This window comes from Camelus dromedarius, chromosome 16 (genome assembly GCF_036321535.1).
Source record: "Camelus dromedarius isolate mCamDro1 chromosome 16, mCamDro1.pat, whole genome shotgun sequence".
NCBI classification, from domain to species: Eukaryota; Metazoa; Chordata; class Mammalia; order Artiodactyla; family Camelidae; genus Camelus; species Camelus dromedarius.
This window is the reverse complement of record NC_087451.1, coordinates 24,660,245-24,680,114: the sequence shown is the minus strand read 5'-3', so window position 1 is coordinate 24,680,114 and position 19,870 is coordinate 24,660,245. Positions and strand designations below refer to the sequence as shown.

The 19,870-nt window shown below is 53.5% G+C and overlaps 1 protein-coding gene across 6 annotated transcripts in view; it reads left to right on the top strand.

The window, feature by feature from the left end:
* PIGL (phosphatidylinositol glycan anchor biosynthesis class L) overlaps positions 1–19,870 on the top strand; it is a 44,035-nt gene that overhangs the window by 15,184 nt on the left and 8,981 nt on the right. For all 6 annotated transcript variants that reach the window (XM_031467549.2, XM_010975307.3, XM_064495308.1 and 3 more), the window contains exon 3: positions 18,850–18,940. In XM_031467549.2, coding sequence (XP_031323409.1) covers positions 18,850–18,940 — 91 coding nt within the window. The remainder of the gene's footprint in view (positions 1–18,849; positions 18,941–19,870) is intronic.

Sequence of the window (19,870 nt, the reverse complement as noted above, 5' to 3'; positions counted from 1 at the left end):
TCTGGGACCCGACGGGAGGCTGGCTCTTTAAGTCGCATAAGTCAGCGCAGAAGTAGAGGGACCAGGGCCGGTGGCCTTAGCAAGGCGTGTGCTTGTGGCCGAGTCCGCGCCGTGGAAGAGGTTGCTGGTGTACCACAAAAGCAGGCCTCAAGGTGACTGTGGGTTGTGGTATTCAGACTAGCGAGAACTCGGTAGCAACCTAAATGTGGCAGCAGGTGATTAATTCTGTAGCTGTTGTCCAGGACGCTAAACCACAGTTCGGAGCTTCCTGTGCATGTTTCATGACCTAGGAAGTGTTCATGATATAATGCCGAGTTTAACAAGCAGTATATGCTTTCTTCACACTTTTTTATATTTTACATAGTTTTGATAACGAGCATACATGAGTTGTAAACCAAAAGGTTCACTAAATTTATTTTTAAATTTATTATTTCCAAGTGTTTCTTTTTCATTTTTTATATTTTTTTGAAAAAAAATATGTGTTTATTTTTTTAGAGCCATTTTTTGTCTCACAGCAAAGTTGGGAGGAAGGTACACGCTTTCCCACGTGCCCTGCGCCCACACAGGCACAGCCTCCTGCCTTATCCACATTCGTTACAATCGATGAACCTACACGGACATGTCGTCAGCACCCAAAACCCACAGTCTGCCTCAGGGTTCGCGCTTGGTGTTGTGCATCCTGTGAATGTGGGCAAGTGTATAATGACATGTATCTTCAATACAGCATCGCACAGAACATTTTCACTGCCCTAAAAATCCTCTCTGCGCCGCCTACCCATGCTCCCCCGACCCCTGGCGACCACTGATCTTTGTACTGTCTCCACAGGTTTGTCTTTCCCAGAATGTCGTCTAGTCAGAATTACACAGTACGCGGCCTTTTCCAGTTGGCTTCTTTCACTTAGTCGTACGCACTTACGGCTCCTCCATGTCTTTTCGTGGCCTGATAGCTCATTCCTTTTTAGTGCTGAGTAATATCCCATTGCCTGGATGGACCACAGTTTATTTATCCATTCACCTGCTGAAGGACATCTTGGTTGCTTCCAAGTTTTGGCAATTATGAATAAAGCTTCTGTAAATATCTCTGTTCAGGTTTTTGTGTGGACATAAGTTTTCAACTATTTTTTTTTTTGACGAAGAGACTAATCAAAGGAGCAAGATAGTCAGATTTATGTACATATGTATTTTTAAATGATTTTACTACGTAGTTGTAAAAAAAAGTAAAACTCATCAAGATTTTTATAAACAACCATTCTCACTACTCAGTGCTAACCTTCTTTGTACGCATATCCACAGATTGAAAGACAGCTGGGTTCATGATTATAATTTTAGAAAAATGGAAACAATTCCATACATGCTATGAGTTTCATAAACAAAGGAAACCTAATGTTACTTGAAAAGAAATGGAAGTGAAACTGAAGAACTTTAAATTGAGATAAACTCGAGGTAAATGTTTCCATCTAATCCTGCAAAGATTGGATTAATTCCTAGAAGTCTTGTCCAAAATTAGTAAGAAAAAATAATGAAATGGCTTACGGTTGCCGTCAACGAGGTGTCGCTTTTGCTGTTGGTGGTGGCAGTGGCAGTGGTGTTTTTGGTTTTTGTGGGGGGTGTTTGGAATGATCCACCTCTACTGTAGGAAATGAGCCTGCTGGGACTTTCCACCAAAACCCTCCTCCCCAAATTCCCGTTATACCGCTTTTACTTTGTCCAGGTTTATGACACATTCTTTTCAGAAACCGTGATTCCCACAGCTGTTTGATTTTACTCCTGTGTTTTGTTAGCCACAGTCCAATCAGTCTTTTACCGATGGTTTGGGCGACCTTCAGGTCACTGTTTTGATTCACTCCTTAATTGGCAGGAATTCTTTGAAACAACGTTTTTGAACAGCAGTGCACGGATACCATATCCATCTATGTTTCAGAACATCTATTTGTTGTCTTTACACTTAAAGGGCATCTTGGGATGGCCCCTCGCTGTGGTCTTGATTTGCATTTCTCTGGTGATTAATGATCCTGAGCAACCTTCCATGGGCCTGTTGGCCATTTGTGTGTCTCCTTTGGAGAAATGTCTATTTAGGTCTTCTGCCTAGTTTTTGATTTTTTTTTTATTGAGCTGTATGAGCTGTTTGTATATTTTGGAAATCAATCCCTTGTCAGTTGCATCATTTGCGAATATTTTCTCCCAGTCCATAGGTTGCCTTTTTGTTTTGTTTATGGTTCAGTGCAGCTCGAGGGAAAAGAGTGAAGTGAAAACGTCACTAGCACTGTAACTGGAAGTCCATGTTTCCACGTTAGACAGGTTCCTACTGGCAGTCAGGGGATGAACATGAGGAACTCAAGACCAGAGAAAAGAAAATGAGGCGAGTACAGTTTGATGGGAAGAGCTCTGTTCCAAGAGGCAAGAAATACACGTTCAGGTTGTAGCTCTACTGCAAATCAGCTGTGTGTCCTTCGGCAAATAACATCCCCTCTCTGGGCTTCTCTTTTCTTATCTATACAATGACTGGATGAGAGGGTGACTTCACCTAAAGCTCCTAGATCTTCTCAGGAGCAGAGCAGGACATATTTAGATATGGAGGATGTGAACCTTTATATATGGAGATTCATGTGCTCAACTCAGCAGTATATCTGATGTTTTCACGTGCTCTCCGTCTTGCTAAGCACGTCTGCATCCATGACGTGCACAGGAGACTGTGTCATTGTGACAAGCTGGGGTCCTTTCATCAGAAAGCTGAACCGGGATATTCAAAGCTCATAAGCCAGCCTTCTTTTAATAACCAAAATGAGTTTAGCCAGCTCACCCTCACCTCTGATGTCAGAGTCCATGTGGGCTGCTGTGACAAAAATAGCATAGACTGGGCAGCTCATGGACAACAGAGACGCATGTCTCACGGTTCTTGAGACGGAGACGTCCAGGACGAGTCGGCGGCACATCTGGCGTCTGGGGCGGCCTGTTTCCTTGTTCACAGATGGTGTCTTCTTGTTCCTCACATGGCCAGAGGGGCGAGGGAGCTCTCTGAGGCCTCATTCATAAGGGCACGAATCCCATTCCTGAGGGCCCCGCCCTCATGACCTAACCGCCTCCCCCAGGCCCCACCTCTAGGTACCATCACCCTGGGAAGATTTTGAGGGGACACAAATGTTCAGCCTGTAGCACCTACAGGAATTTTTCTTGGGCCCAAAAACTTTGGATAAGAAGCAATTAATTCTCCATCATGCAAGTCTTACAGACAGACAGGATCCAGAAGAAAGGCGATTGGGCCAGTCCTTCAGATTATTTCTCCAGAACAGCAAGTGCCAAGAAATAATTCTTAGTCATTTGTGGGACATTCCAGAGAGCCCTTGGGATGAGAAACTGCAGCTGCCTGCACGTGGTGCTCCTTCGGTAAAACTGCCATGTGAGGCAGACCCAGCTCTTCAAGGCTGAGCCACAGCTGAGCTTGCCGTTTTCTGTCGTGGAAGGATTTGCAGGCTCTGTTCTTTCTTTGGCTTTTCTTTTTTCTTTCCTTTTTTAGTAATACATGCTACCCTCACATATACAGTCAATTGATTTGCAACAAGAGTGCCAAGACACTTCGACAGGGAAACAGCAGGCTTTTCAACAACTGGGGTTGGGACAACTGGATGTCACATACGAAAGAACAAGGTTGGACCCCTTCCCTATGCTGCACACAAAAATTAGCTGCAAAAGACCTAAGTGTAAGAGCTAAGACTATAAAAGTCGTAAAATGTAGAAGTAAATCTTCATGAGCTTGGGTTAGGCAAAGCCTTCTCAGACCTGACACCAAGAGCACATGCAGCCAACAGAAGGAAAAACAGACTGATTGAACTCCATCACAACTGAAACGTCTGTGCTTGACGCATACTGTCAGGACAGCGAAAAGTCAGCTCACAGAATGGGAGAAAATGCTTGCCCGTATCTGATAAGGGATTAATTAACACCGGGATACAGATGTAGATACCGCAGGAGGAGGGCATCCCGGCAGGAAGCCGGCAGAGCCCGGCCCGGGGGCGGGGTGCGACCAGCGACGCCTTCTCTCTGTCCCGGGACACTCCTTTCTGCTGCCACTTCCTTCCCCCTTTTAGTGAACAGCTATTTATCAGCAGCTTTATAGTGGTAACAACAGCTGACACAATTCTCCGTGCTTTAAGCTTATTAACTTGTTAATTCTCAGGCCTGAGGTGATACTGTCATTACTCTGTTGGCTGTGCGTCTGGCCTCTGTGGCCCCGGCTTCACATTCTCTCACCACCAAACAGACTAACTAGAATGGTATTTCATGAAATACAGGGACTGATCTGCAGACCTGGTGCAGCAGAATTACCTGGGCGTTCGTTCAAGTGCAGGTGCCTAGGCTCGCCTGTGGCCCTCCTGAACCCAGCGGGGTGCGTTTTCACAGCCCCCGGGTTGACCCTAAGGCGAACGAACTAACGTCTGAGAGCCTCCGGGCTGGAGCCTCAGGGTTGCGACTCCAGATTCCTGCGAGAGAACCGAGTGGACGAGCCGGTCAGGCAGGCGGGGAGGGCGATTATCTGGTCTTTTTGCTCAGAGCGCAGGCACGGGAGCAAGAGCAGAAAAGACTGCGAGAGTGAGGAAGGAACGACGGGGATCTCTAGTCACTGGCATTCCCGGGGGAACCTCCGTGGGTAGCCCTACGTGTGCCCTCACATAGCTCTGGATAACCCAGCCTCGGCTCTGACTTCAGTCACTCCTTCAGGACCACGAAAGCAACTGACCATTCTTGATTCTCGGTCCTTGGACATGACTCCTGGGAGGAGCACCCCTGCCCCGTCTCAGTTTCCCTCTGCCCAACAGATGAGAATGAAGTTCCTTTGCTTTTCACAAAGCTGCGCTGCAGCGGGGAGGGAGCACTCAGGAGCATCAGGTGGCAACGGGGCACTTTTAACCCCTCAGCCTCCAGATGGGCCTGAATGGCATTCTTTAGGAGCAGAAGTCAGGGCGGGGACTATCAGAGCCAGACACGTAGGAATCCAGCCTCCCAGTGCTCCCAGGAGTCCGGAGGGACAGAAGGGGCAGAGCCAGGAGGTGGGACCTAGGAAGCTGAGTCAGGGCAGAGGGGCTGGAGGGGATGGGTGTTCAGAGCACAGCCAGGGCGCTTAGCTTGTGGTCCAGCCCCTTAGACAGAGGAAGCCAAGGGTTTGTTTTAAAGAATGAGTCACTGCATCTGTCAAGTAGTCAACCAAGTCTGTCTTCCTAATCTTGCATTTCATTAATCAGTCTACAAAGTTACGGAGCTGAATCCAGTCCTGGCCGGGGTGCACTCAGCACTGAGCTGTACTTCATGACTAGAATCAGGACCCAGCCTCACTGTCTCTCCCCGTCTCTCTCCAGCTCCTCACCTAGCACGTGTCTCATGCCTACTCCGGTCTGCGTCACCCTGCCCAGGTCATCTCGCAGCTGGTTTCCTGGACAGATCCCCTGTGAGCCCACGAGTAGTTTCAAATGATCAGAGAACCTGAGATGAATTTACGTGGCATTTTCATCAAATGGTTATCAGTCACCTCCCTACAGACATGCTAGCTGTTACCACGAAAACTTAAGCACACATAACCCCTCGCTGGGACTCGCGTCCAGAGCCAGTGATTATTCTCAGCCTTTCTGTGACGGGGACATGCTGCTCGTGACTGCTCAAGGTGACAGTGCCCCTTCTTCCTCAGTAGCTGCTACAGACATCACAGAATAGACACTGTGTTCCTTTTTGTGTTAAAATTAGTTTGCCTATAAGGCCTCTTGGAGAGTGTCATGATGTCTCCTGGAGTTAGATCAGAATTGGGAGAGTCTGTTCTGGGACGGCCCCGCCACCCTCCCCACCGGTGAGGTGACAGCAGGCTGGTACTGCCATGCTCTCCTCCTGGTTCTTCTCTGAATAAAACACGGATGTCGAGTTAGATTATCTCTAAGGTGTTTTTTAACAATTGGCATTTTGTGATTCAATAAACATAATATCGTCCTGCAAAAAGGCACCCGGAACACGGTTGCCTGATTAAATTTGAATTTTAAACAATTATTTTTTTAATCTAAGTATGTCCAAAATATCACAGGGGATATAACGCTATTTTAAACTTACTCGCTGTGTATCTGAAATTCAGAGTTTAGCTACATCCGGTCCTGGCAGCCCTAACCCCAAAGGCCATGTCCTTTCGTCTCATTTGTGAAGGTCAGTTTCATCACTTCCCTGCCTGCTTCTGCTTGTCTCCAGGCTTTTATCCACAGCCTGTAAAAGGTTGTGAATATCAAATTGCTGCTCACTGCACGGCCTTACCTGTGAGATAAATTCCCAGAACTTGGAGAGCATAATCACCAACGGTCTATTTCCTAGAACTAGCTGCCAGGACGGCCAGGACACCTGGACACCTGTTTACAGCCTCGCTCCTGCTGTGTCGATAATCCTGACCTTTGCCACGTAATTAGTGCACTGGTGACAAGCGTCAGTGGAAATTTTCATTTGCTTCTGTTTGTTCTTATTTCATTGTTTTGACTTCTTTCCATGTCTATGTGTTCAATTCTCTCATCATTCAAACAAATAAAACCCCCTCCATGTAACTGGCCCCCACCCCATCCCTGCCCCGCTTCTCTGTCTTCCTGGATAATCCAGTCTTATCTGTACCCTGTCTGCACACCCTCATCTCATTCAGTCCCCAGTGCAGTGAAATCTGGCTCACTGGCCTCCCTCCTCCTGCCACTGAAGCCTCTGTGTCAGGGTCACAGTAACTTCCTGATTATGAAATCAGAGAGGCACTTTTCAGTCCCAGCTTACCGCCCTCCCAGCAGCCCTGCTGGATGCTTGGATGTTGAGCGCCCCGCACCTACCTCTGGAAGCTCCTTTTGTGTCTGTAACAGTTCTCAGCCCCAGCTGTTCTCCTGCCCCTCCCTCCCAGCCACTTTGCGCCGGCCCCAAGCTCTTTTCTGCGCCCTCCCTCAGCGTGCGTCCTCTGGGTCTGGCGCACATTCTGCACTGAGTGAGGCTGGTCACTAAGCACCGGGACCCCGCGGACCCAGGTGCACGTGGACGCCGGGAGGAGTCGGGTCTGAGAGGCACCTGGGTTTCAGCACGTTTCCTTATTCGTCTTTGAAATGTGTTTATGGATTTGGTCCCTGTTTACCACCCATTTATGAGCGTATACTGGGCCCTAGGAATCAAAAATGCAAAGACCTCCTCGTGCCCTCAGGAGCAAGGCCACCAAACCAGTTCATGACACTGTCGCAAAGGCTGGCCCCCAGAGGGCAACTGAAGATCATGCAGATGGGGTGTCAGGGACGGGGTTTCAGCAATTTCTTAAAACGATAAAAAGCTTGGGAGCAATGACTTGATCTGACTGCATCTCGAAAGCTCTCTGACAAGACCACAGAGAGCAGCGTGGGGCCAGGGTGAGTGTCCGGAGCTAACATAAGCTGGTGAGACGGACGAGTCGGAAACACGACAGTGGTATTTCCCAAGGCAAGGGGGACAGGAGGCCAGCCGGGCTCGCGGGGGTGCAGACTTGGTCCCGGGTGCACACGTCACCTCCGCGACACACCTCGTTCCTCCGCCCCGTCAGACTAGACAGCGAAAACATCACTCTGCCTTAAAGGGGAAAAGGAATACTTCCCACGGTCTGAGTGTTCCCTGCTGCCCGACCACTAAACTGAGCTGCTGGACACCTGTGGGGGCGGGGGTGTCAGAGCCGTGGCCAGGGGCTCTGGGCGAGGGCAGTGGCGCCAGGCCCCCCAGCGAGTAAGCAACGGCCTCTGTCCACGACCTTGGTATTCCCGGGGCAGAGACCGAAGCCCCGGGTCGCCAGGGCATCGTTGGCAAAGGCGCTCACAGGCGGAGAACCCAAGTCCTGGTCGGTGGGGAACCAAGTTTCCATCCAGAGAGACAGAGTCGGTGTCAAGTCTGAGGGTCAGGGCAAGGCCAGAAACAGGAGATTGACAGTGAGGCCAGACATGAGGCCGGAACCTGGTCAGACCAGCCGTTCAAACGTGCGGCCAAGGAGGGGAAGGCGGACTTGCCCCGCAGGCCCCCTCAGTGGGAAACGCTGCAGGAGAGCGGTTCACTTTAAGCTCATTTTTACAAGCGAAATTTTGACACGTTTTAGCTGCTAATTCTGTCCATGTCTATGGCCGCTGGATAAGGCCTATGATGAGGCTTGTTGGCATCGAAGGACTGTGCCTTCCAGACGGAGGCCCACAGAAAGAGGTCCCTGCCTGAGGGACCCACGGGGCCCATTTAGGCTGGTCTCAGGCCCAGCACATCCTTTCACACATTCATGTATGTCTCCAACTTTTAGATTTCCATTTACCTTTCTGTTTTATTTCACTGTACTTCCCAACAGAGGATTTTCTATACGTTGTATTAACTTACTCCTGTTGCACATAAATTCAGTCCCCACTGCACTTCTCTCCGCTCCCGGCTGTCCTGCGGGACAGGTCAGTCTAACGGAGGTGCAGGCCAAGCAGTCAGCTGCCAGATTACAGTGGCCTGAGTACCGGGGCGGGGCGGGGCGGGGCGGGGGAGAGGATGCACTTCAGCTGCACAGTGTCTGCTTCCAAGGAGGCCCAGCCCAGCGGGCAGGGCACGCAGCGAGCTCCTAGCTAACAAGGCGTCAGAGTCAGGCAAGTGGCCCCGTCTGGGTCAACAGCCACCATCTAGGGCAGGAAACTGGGACAAGACACTTGGTTTCAACACGTGACCCCCCCAGACCAGCGGGCTGGTTCCACCCTGGAGAGAAGCAGATGGGCAGATGGGGGCAGAGCCCAGCACAGGGCCACTGAAGGGAGGACTGGAGCCTGACGCAGACACAGATGCGGGAATTCACCGGGGGCCCTTCGCAACCGAGCCTAAAATGTGCCTGAGCGTCGTTGATCCTAGGCCCTACCTGCTCCTGCGGTGCGTCTCCCCAGACAGTGCCACCTGGGTCCATGTTAATCCCACACACTCGAGAAGGGCTGCAGGGCCAGTAAGACGGGGAGAGAGGGATCGGTACAGGTAGGTTGGCGGTTACAGCCAAGAGAACCTGGGGGGGTTTCCACCCCCGGCCCGGCGGAGCATCTGTTTGTACTGCGGAGCAGGGTTTGTTCATGGTAAGTGACGAATGCATCTTTTCTCCCCTCCTAATTCTGTTTGTGTTTAGCTCACATATATTATTGAGTCCTTTAAAAAAAAAAAAAAAACTCAGGAACTTTGGGAACATGCGTGTTATCTCACACATAAACACAGCGCTAGAATTACACGAACGTTTCCGCTTTCTTGTCAGTGAAATAATCACAAATTTTTTAGATTGTTATCCAAGTAAAAATACCTTTTTCTGAGCACTGAGATTTTGGCCACAGACACTCAGGGAGGGGTGTGTGAGCTTCAGCTGGAAAACTGCTGCAGAACAGTGGTTCCTTTTGAACTCATTTCTTCACAAGCTGGATTTTGACACGTTTTAGATGCTAATTCTAGGACCATTCTACCTTGCCTAAGGAAAGTCTCATTTTTTGTTGTTGTTTTTTTAATTGCTTTTAAGTTTCAGGGCCAGGGACCTAGAGGTTGTTAATCAATGAATTCCATCCCGTCCCTGAGGACGTGTATCTTCAAAGACAGATACAACACGCATGGTAACCGAGACTGTCTCCCGGCCACACGGCAAGTGTGCGCTTGTCTGTACTTCCACGTGACCACGCCAAACAGACTCAGTCCAACTGGGAATGATCTTGAGGTGATTTGGCATCTCTCCGGGTACCTTCCTTTTAGGTGCCTGGCCTGGTAGATGTGTGTTCCTGCTGCAATATTTAAGGCTTACTTCTTTGCCTGTGTCTAGGAAACAGTAGCTTTAGGAGGATTTGGATGCTGATACTGGTGAATTTTTGTAAGACTGGCCAAAGGAGAAGGGACTAGGAAAAAGGGGTCCGTGACCAGAGGGAAACGAGGCCTCGGTCTAGAGCAGAAGGAAGGGCTGGGTCCCGGGGGTGGTGCTTGTTCCACCCTCTGTGATAAGCAGTGAGCGAGCCACAGGTGGACGCTCGTCCTCAGACATTCTGACGCCGACCAGAGAAGGGAAGGAGGGAGGGACAGGTGTCCAGGGGCCCCAGCTAAGAGGGGTCAACCAGTGGATCAGGACAGTAACTCGCCGCGGTGGTGGAGGCTGCCCTGACCTGACGCCACCGCTTTGCAAGAAGAATTTGCCCTTTAGAAGCCATCTGACCACCAGCAGATAGCGTCTCCCTGAGAAATGTCGCATACCCCAAACCCCCTCACCTTGCCTGCCCACAGGCCCTGAAACCCTTGTTTCTGGGGGGTGGAGAGTGGCCGAGGGCGCCCAGGCTTCGACTCCTCCGTGTGCTCGACAGCCTGGGTGGGTGGAAAGAATCCATGCTGTTGTTCTTCACAACTTTAGGGAAGCCCAGGTTCTAGGAAAGAGGTGATCACTGGCCTGGGCTCATTTCACCAGAAAGTTGATACTGTTACGGAAAATGTCTGTTTCTGTGCAACCCACACACCTCTTCCCAGACAGCTTGAAAACAACCATTTTACCTCCCAAACACACTAGCTTGGTGTTGGTTTCCAAAAAGGGGCCCTAGACAGACTCTTCCTGAGGCAAGACGACCTTGAGATGATTGTTAAAACCCCTCAACGCGTATGTTCCCTGGTTAATGAGTCAGCAGCTCCGCCCGGGAGGGAGGTGTTCTTTAAACAGCCGCTCTTCCCAGGTACAGAATGGGGAGTGCAGGGTGCTCGTCAAGTAGGTGAAAGCTCTGACGGGTGTCCTGACGTCGGCCCTTGGCCGGAAACCGAGCAGGTCGTCTGACCTGTCAGGTCTCAGCCCTGGCCCGGGCACAGCAACGAACAGGACGTACCGGCTCCCAGAAGGTGCCCTGAGGAGCAGGGGACTCCGGGAAGCACTTGGCACTGCCCTCTCACCGGCCACTGACCCCAGCCTTGCCCTTGGGCTCCCGGGGCCACCCACGGCGTCTCAAGGGTGGAATCCAGAGCCTTTTCCCAGCACTCGTTCTCCCCCAGCCCCACCCCAGGGCTTCTGGTTCTTGCTCTCTGGAGGCAATTCCCAGTTTCTCTGTGGCTGCAGCTTCTCTGTGAGAATCTTTTTTAATGTGCTGTTTCGGTCTGATAATCTTACGGCAAACGAAAGCAAGTAAGCACCATTGGTCGGGCTCTCTGATGGGCACCACCAGTGGTTGTTCCCCGGGAGATCCCCATACAACACGACGGCATCTGACTGTAACGGGGGCACCGTTGCTGAAAGCGATGTGTTTCTTCTTGTGGTTCCACCGAGGAGCTGCTGACCCAGCCGACGGCCCCTCAGTCAGAGCCCCCGCGCTTTGCTGTCTTGCCTCTCCACGGCCATGCCCTCTGTCCTGGACTGAGAGACGCAGCTCTTCTCCACTTCCCGAGTTGGCCCCTGACGGTCTCCAGGTTAATTTCCCAAAGCGAGCCCAGTCTGGCCGCTCCCCTGTTGACGCCTCCCCTCCTCCTCCCCGTGCAGACGTCTGGAAGGCGACAGGTGCCCTCTGCCCAGCTCAGCCGGACTCACGCCCTCAGCCACAGCCCTGCACCGTCCCGGCCCGCCCGGGCTCTGCTGTCTTCCTCCCTCGGGCACTCCCACCCGTCGGGGGGCCTGTTTGTCCAGTCCAGCATGGGCGCCTCCGCCTCCAGGAAGCTGCTCTTCTTTCATACTGCGCAACCTCAGGCTTCCCTCTCAGAAGCCCCACAGCAGTGTGTTTGCCTTTTGTCCTGGAGTCCTTGTCTGCGCACTGGTCTGACCCTTCTCCCCCCTGAAACCGCTCCCAGGTGCCTCGCAGCTCAGTGGGACCAACAGTTCACGTTCCGTCTCCACCCTTACCTCCCCGGGCTCCCTGGTTCAGCTCTCCAGCCCCCACCCCCGGGTCTCCAGCAGTGTCCCCGTGGGCACAGGTCATCGTGGGCAGGGCCGCGCGGCCCAGAGGGACTCCAGGCCCTGCCCTCTGACTTTACGTCTGCTTGTTTCTTGGCCTACGACAGGGTTTCGGGTACTTGCCAAAATGAGGGTGAACCCCTTCTCCAACGTAACCTTAAATTTGGCTCTTTCGTAAAAAAGGAATGAGGCAAAAATCCCAGGCACCAGACTGAGAGACCCAGCGAATGGTTAGGCCCTGCCCTTTCTGTTCAGAGCAGCAGCCCACAGCTTCTGCTCAGGGGAGCCCCTGTCCTCACAGTGCCAAGGATCCTCGCAGGCCCACCCGCTGCCACCACCCTCTGGGTGGGGAGAGGGGACGAGGGGTCCAGACACCGGCCTGGGCCTCTCGCAACAGAACCCTGCGACCCCTGAAGGGAGTTCAATGAGCAGCTTCCTTTCTGGTTGTCAGCTGCCACCTCAGACAGCAGACTGGCTATCTCTGGAAAGATTTCTCACGAGAGCGCAAGCCTACCGCGCTCCGTCGCGCACTGACGTGCAGCGAGCGCCCCTCCGGTGAGGGGAGCTGCAGGCGCCCCGCCGTCCAGACGCGCAGGTTCCCCCCCACCCCCGTCCTCGGAGGAAGGACAGTCCGTCTTGCAGTTACAGTGGGGAGCTTCTGGGGACAAGGGTCTCTGGGGACATCTGTTCTTCGGGCCCTTAAACTGCTTGAGGACGGGCCCCTGTCGGAGCAGGTACCTCCCAAAAACCGACTGGTTTTTCTACCGTTCTTTCTCAGTCCTTTCCTTCCTCCCTCAGCTCGTCCTCCCCTGTGTTTCTTTTCATCTCTGTTCATCTGAGCCTGATCACTGGTGATCCCGCGACGCCCCGCAGCTGCCGGCCCAGCCTCACAAGCCCCCCCTCCCCCCCACACTGGCCTCCTGCAGCCTGAGGCCCCGGCTGCCCGGCCAGGTGATCTGCTTGCTCCGCCCGCCCGCTAGCTCTGAACTCAAATGACCTTCACCCGCCTTAGATGACAAAGGAAGTTGTGGGGTTGAGAAATGTGCCGGAGGTGGGGGTGAGCCCGGGGGAACCAGCCACAAGACCAAATAAGGGCGAGCAGCAGCCGTCAGGGTGCCGCAGGGCTGGGGCTGCGGAGATGAGCTGGGCCTGCCGGCTCCCGGGTCGGGCGGGGAGTGGCAGACACCCCCAGACGGGTCTAAGGAGTGGCCCCGGTGCGTGTGAGAGTGTAGACCGGGTCAGAGTCCCAGGCTGCTCAGCCAGGAGGAGAGCCAACGTTACTTTATGAACCTCCCAGGCTGAGGCCCAGCTTGTTTACCGAGCACGATGGTCTAGGGCAGCGCCAAGTCCGGGGCGTTTTCCGACAGAATTAATGCACGTTCGCTACACGCCACCTGGGGAAGGGCTGGCAGGAGGTGGCTTCCTAGGTCGTGAGTGACAGCCTCCAAAACACCCACCTCCCCTCCTCCAGGTCTCAGGGCCGCAGGCAGGGCTGCGTCTCCACAAGGTGCTTCTACAGGCACCGGCCGGCAGGGCCCTGAGCAGCCCTGCCTGCAAGCCCAGCCAGGCCTCAGCCTCCTCGGGGAGGACTCCCAGTCGCGTTCGTGCCTCACGCTCGGTGCCCAGGCTCTGCCCGCCCATGCGGTGAGCGTGTGGAGACGTCACTGTGGGTGCCACCACCATCCCAGACACTCCATCCGGCCCCCGGGTCCCTCTCCACCATGCAGAGTCCCCCCAAGAGAGCTCAGCCCCAAAGCATTGGAGATTTAAGCCCCCGCCCCAAGAGAGAAGTACCTCGCTCTGTCTCCTGGACGGACGCAGGATGTGGAGATGCCAGTCCCGCGGGACCACCAGCAGGTGCCTGGAACTCAGTGTTGCCTCCACGTGCGCCTCCCTCCAGCTCCAGGGTCACACTCCCCAGGAGGCCTGGTCCTGGCTCCGTTTCCCGGGAACCTTGGCCGGGACACCTAGAGAGCTGAACACACCCGGAGCCCTTCATGTACAGGTTCTCTCACAGGCCTCACCTGCCCTCAGGATCCAGTTCCTCTAAACTCATGAGCCTCCTTCTAGAGAGAAGTCAGGGGCAAAATTAGTCCAGTAACTTGAGCTTTTTTCCCTTGTGTCACATTAAGATTCCTTACCTTGGGTGTGTCTATGCTTTCTTGGCTTGATCTTTGAACTTGCCCCAAAACAGTGTTAGTTTTAGCATTTTTCATCAGCCACAGTTCGGGAAGTTAGAGAAATTGCTCCCTGGTGGCAGAGCAGCCGAACCGTGAGCCTCTGAGGCCTGGACTGCGGGGAAAGTGATGTCTCTGCCTTGGCCGCCTCTGACTTTGGGGCTTCCCTGATTGTTTCCTTACGGCAGACTTCTAGGAAGACGAGGTCAAAGGGCATGGATAATCGCCTTTGCACACAGGTGTGGCCGCTTAAAGGCACACGGAGGGTGCAGAGGTGCGCCCCTCCCGGGGGCCCTTCTCCCCACAGGTGTTCTGCTCTATGGCGCATCTGGTTCTTTCTGGGGATTAGAGGCATACGAGCTGGCAGCTTGCGTTTCTTGCTTCTGTTGAATGCCTGTTTTCTTTAACAGTCTTTATTAGGCCTTTTGAATGTTTTAAATAGTCTCTGGCTTCCTGGGTGAACGACCTTGAAGGTCCTGCCCCCGTTCCCACTTCCCCACGGGAAGCATCACCTGACTGATTTGAGTGATGGACTGAGGAGGTTCAAGGTGTGGCTTGTCAGGTATTTTCCGAGCTCCGATTTGATTGTCTGCACTGGAAGACTGTGTGGGCAGGAAGCCTCCTGGAAGGAGACAGGGGTTCGATCACCACCTGACCCACCCCTGGTTGTCCTTGTCCTCAAGTCTCCAGAGTTGTCATCCCTGCTTTACTTGGGCTGCCCCTGGCCAGAAACTTGTTTTCAGTCCACCACATCCTTCAGTTTCAGCCAGAAAGTTACTCAGCCTGACACATTAGCAGAGTTACCCAGGCACGTCCGCATCTGAGCCGTGGCCGTACTCGTTCATTAAAGTTGCAGGAAAACCCAAGACAGAGCTTGCTCATAATCAGAGGAAGTTTCTAGGACCCCGCGATAACTTGGTTACGGTTCCCCGCAGGCTGCGCAGGCCTGGGTCTGGGCGAGTGAGAGTAAACCCCTGTCCTGCAGAAGCAGAGCCGCCCCGGGGCTCCTGTCCGCCCTGGGCAGGGAGGGTGAGCCCGCACATTCCTTAAATAGAAAGCTTGATGACTCTTCGAGGCTTTGAATTACAGACACATGATTTCCAGGCAGATAGGGCTGGTTAATGAGATGAAATTGGAGTCCTGACAACACCACACTCCCTTCCATCCCCCGCTGGCCTGCCAGCCCTCGGGGCCTCGGGCCTCCAGGTGCAGCTCCTTCCCTTTGGGCCAGCACCTCCAGCCGCAGCAGGAAGTAAATGCACAGGGTGCTCACAGGGATAAGAGAGTAGGCAGAAGACGCCTGCGATTTTTAGGAAGCTCGGTGCCCTTGGGAAGAGCTGTGCCCACAAGTCCCCCCTTTCTGCCTGCAAAGTGCACAGATCTCTCTGCTTGTGAGTCCACACGCTTTCCACCTCCTCCTCGTAACAGGGGTCTCAAATAATAGGGAGACGTAGCCAGGCTCTCTGCACTTTACCTTGACTCACAAGTTACAGCTCTATGGTTTTATCCCAAAGAAATACTGAGGGATTTGCGGTGGGGGGTGGTAATAGCTCAGTGGTAGAGCACATGCTTAGCAGCACCAGGTCCTGGGTTCAATCCCCAGCACCTCCATCAAATAAATAAACCCTGTTACCCCCCCCAAAAAAAAATCAAAAAGAAAAAGAATTTTAAAAAAGAAAGAAATTTTTTAAGATACTGAGAGATATGTACAAAAAGATATGTATAAGGATGCTGGTTACAACCTTATTTCAATAATAAAAATTGAAACAACCTAAATAATCAATAAAATGGAGGCTTTAAAAATTATGACACATAAAAACCAGGTTGCGGTTACAGAGCCAATGGCAGAAATCCCACGGCAACTACAACCACCGTGGTAGGAGGTGTGCTGTCTGGGGCTGGTGCGCAGGGTCGGGGCTCCCTCTCTTTTGGTTACTGTGCTGTGTGTGGCTTTCATATCTAAGATTGCTTCACAGACCAAGATGGCTGCTTCGACTCCAGCCATCCTCTACGAACTCCAGCCAGCAGGAAGCAGGACAGTACAAAGAAAAGCGGGGCAGAGGCCATTTGCCAGCTCTCTCTAGGGAAGGGTCCAGCGGCTGACTCACACTGTGTTTACATTCTGCCAGCTTGTTTATCCAAGGCGGGATTGTTAATCCATCAGAGAGGAAAGGAGCTGTTGCAAAAGTTAGTTCTTGGACCCAAGCCTTGAGTTGATTAGGGTTGAACTTTAGGCCAAAGACAACTCTTGTAGTTTATGTGAAAGGAATCACTTTTTCTCCATTTAACTGCTGGAAGTTTCCCAGTGTCAAATTTTATATTTTCCTGCCTTGAGGGGAAGTGCGTCCACCGGGATGCCCTGCTCCCCTCTGCAATTCCTGCTTTTTTTTTCTTGTTGCCTGCCCCTAATCTGTTTCATAAAATTGCTATCTTCCAACGCTCTTGCATGTTCCAATCCCCAAAGGCGGGCACAGCTGCCTTTGGCTCAGCCAACCCGCTAGTGGTTATTAAGCCGCTTGACCCCATGCCTTGCACATGGTGGGACCCGGCTGTTTATGGTTGTTGGTCGTTTAAGTAAACTGCTCTTTGACCTCAATTGTACGAAGTGCCACATGAGAAACAGCAGGGAGAGGCGCAGGTCTGGTCTCACATCTGACTACAGGCAGAGAGACAGGCAAAACAGTGGGGAATGACAGACTGTTCCATCTGGTTGGGTGCAGAGATGGGCGGACCGAGCTGTAGTTGATGGAGAAGTTCAGTAAGGTTCCTCAGTGCAAGTGGGGTTTGCGGTAAAGAACTTGGCCTTGCCCACAGAGAGGTCTGGCCTTCGCCCTTGGCTTCTGGGAAGAAGTCTAGGTCATACCTAATGGCAGGGTTTTTGTTTGGGGAGGGGGTGGCCCCACATCGGATCTTAGGTTGGGGGCTTTGGGTCGTGCAGTATCAGGTCCACCTGGAGGCTGGGATCAGCCATGTGGGCAGCCACCCACCCACCCAATCTCTCATGCCTCAGTGATGGAGTCCCGATAAGAACGCTGATCAGAAAGCTTATAAAATAGCTACAAGATAGAAACGTAAACAGATGGAAAAGGATACATAGAAATTCCAGTGATTTCTTGCTTAACCTCAATGGACCATCCCACGGTGCAGCCCTGACCACTGGTGCAGGCAGCCAGCACGGAGCCCTGCAGGCGACTTCCAGAGCGAGGAAGAAAGACGGGGATTCCTTTCTTTTCTCGCCCTCCATCCGTGCCCCCCTCCGCCCTCCCTCCTTCCCTTCCCCTAAATTAGGCTGATGCCTCAGTAGCAGCCACCACTGCACCTATCGCTGCAGTTTTAAAATGCTTTCCCACGTGGGTTATCTTACTTACTCTCCCAGATAAAGAGAAGTGAAGTGGCTCAAACAGGAGCCAGACTGGGGAAAGCCTTGAACACCCGCCAAGCGGAGGTCGCACTAGATCTCAAAGGCAGTGCCGCCAGATGAGCTGTGTCAGGGTGCAGGGAGCACTTACACCCAGAGTGCCCCCAGTAACTGCCTCGCTCATCCGCGGCAGAGGGTAGAGCCCCTGAAGGAAGGCCCAGCTCTGAGTGCGGGTGGGACGCCTCCTGCAGCCCTCAGACCTGAGACGTAGTCGGGTTAGCCGTTCCCCTAGGCTGCTTCTCCATTCTTGTGAATATTACCGGTAAACTCGGTTTCCAAAATGACACCGTGCCACCTGCTAGGGGCCCTCCCAGCCAGGGGCGCGCAAGCAGCTGTTTCACACCCGGTATTTTCCCTGGTGCCCGTCCCTGCCCCTCCTTGACCTCGCCGGTCACGCTGTAGGCACCGTATGCAGCTCCACTCCCCGGGAACAAGGCTGGACTGTGTGCCTGTCCCTGTGTCTCCCTTTCTCCCCGTCCCGCCCCACCTGCTGGGCTGTCTGTCCTCCCCGGGGAGGGGCGTCATGACAAGGGCAGGGACCGGTGGGTGGGACAGTGCTTCCAGAAGCACAAAGCCGCCCCCTGCAGGAGGCGCCCTGGGGTTCGCAGAGGGAGCGGGGAAGCAGAGGAAATGGCCACGGCGTCCGGCATCGGGGTTCCTGTCGCTTTCCTCCTGAACACCCTCCCGTGACTCCCCTTTGACCAAAGCCCTAAGAGGGCCCATTAGTGGCCTTTTCTGCGATGAGGTGACAGCCACCTGTGTGGTAGGGAGCAGCACGTGGGGGTCGCCTGGGACAGAGTGGGGCATCCATGTATAAGACCATGCACAGTACCTTCAGATTGAAGTCAGGCTGCGGCCTGACTCCTGTCAGGGGATGCGCGGGTCCAGCAGGCGGGGGGAGGAGGAGGAGAGAAGGTGCAGGGAAAGCCGCAGAGCCCGAGGTCTGAGGACGGCCCCTTGTGGGGGCAGGCTGCCTGCTCCCTGGGGCTGAAACCTCTTGGCTTTGCAGTCAGAAAACCTGGTCAAGTCTAACCTGAACAACCTTGCTGCTTAAGGCTACTTAGCCGCCAAGGCTCCTTCAGCAGACGTCAGGTTACATGAAGCAGCCTAACTTGGTCCCTGTCATTAACATGCCATTCCTGACTCTCCCAAGACATGTAGACCCTGCCCTGCGTCCCAGCTGGTGCTTCACACATCGGTCCCCAGCTCGCGGGCGGGGCCATGACCCGCTGATGTCTGTTTATTCCCCTCAGCCACGAGCACAGAGCTCACACACACACACACACACACCCCCTCCCCGGGGCTCAGGGAGAGTTCCTGCCTGGTTAGAAACAGCTTCCAACTGTGCGTCTTCCTTGCAGGGACTTCCCCGATGACCCGGGCGTGCAGTGGGACACACAGCGGGTGGCCGACATCATCCTCCGGCACATAGAGGACAACGGCATAAACCTGGTAAGGGGACGCCCTCCCAGAAAGCAGGGCTGGGCCCGGTGACCCAGTGACCTTGACCATGGCCGCCCCCTTCCAGCCCTGCTCCCAGCCCCGTGTCCTTCTCAAACCTGCAAACACACCTTTCCTGAGACTGAGTGACCCAAGTGTCCGTGCTCAGGCACTGCCCCTGAAAACTCAGGCCCCCCCGGGGCCTGCGCCCAACTCTCACTGGCACAGAATCTTCCCCCGAGCGTTTTCATTTTAGAGTCATTTTAACTGTGGAGGCAACTGTCAGACTGGGGTTCCCAGAGGCCCAGCAGCCGCCCAGGGTCAGCAAGCAGTGAAGCCAGGGTTTCAAGCCTCCAGTTTCAGCCCAGAAAATGCGAGGACAAACTCCCAGCCACCACAGGGAGGACGTGCGCGCTCGGCCAGAGCCCTGGTGGGCGTTGACTCGCCTGCGGAGGCAGGTGGTCTGGGACCCTGCTCCGCCCCCCACCCCACTGGCCGAGTCCCGCCAGCTGCCCATCTTAGGGCCGCCAAGAGGGTGTCCCTCCGCCTCTGAAATGAGAGTAATAACGCTTCATGAGTTAATACCTAAAGTGCTGCCATTTAAGGCCCCAGTCACTTGCTTTAAGTTTTTATTAATCCTCGTTAAGGGATGAACCCTGCAGGCAGAGAAACACGATGGGCCTTTACCAGTGGCCAGTGCGCTGAGCGAACAGAGCGACTTGGTGAAGGACAGATTTTCGTGGATATGTTCATCAGACCATCTCTGTGTTCTGATGACAGAGATACAGCAGAAACTTAGTCCACATGGGCCAAAAGGGGCACTTAGCCGGCTGGCTCTGAGTCACACAGGCAAAGATGCAGGTGGGCCCTGGCCCTGCTGGACTCTGCCCTGGCTGGAAAGATGGTCACCAGCAGCTGCAGGCCCACCTCTCCCAGCTGTAC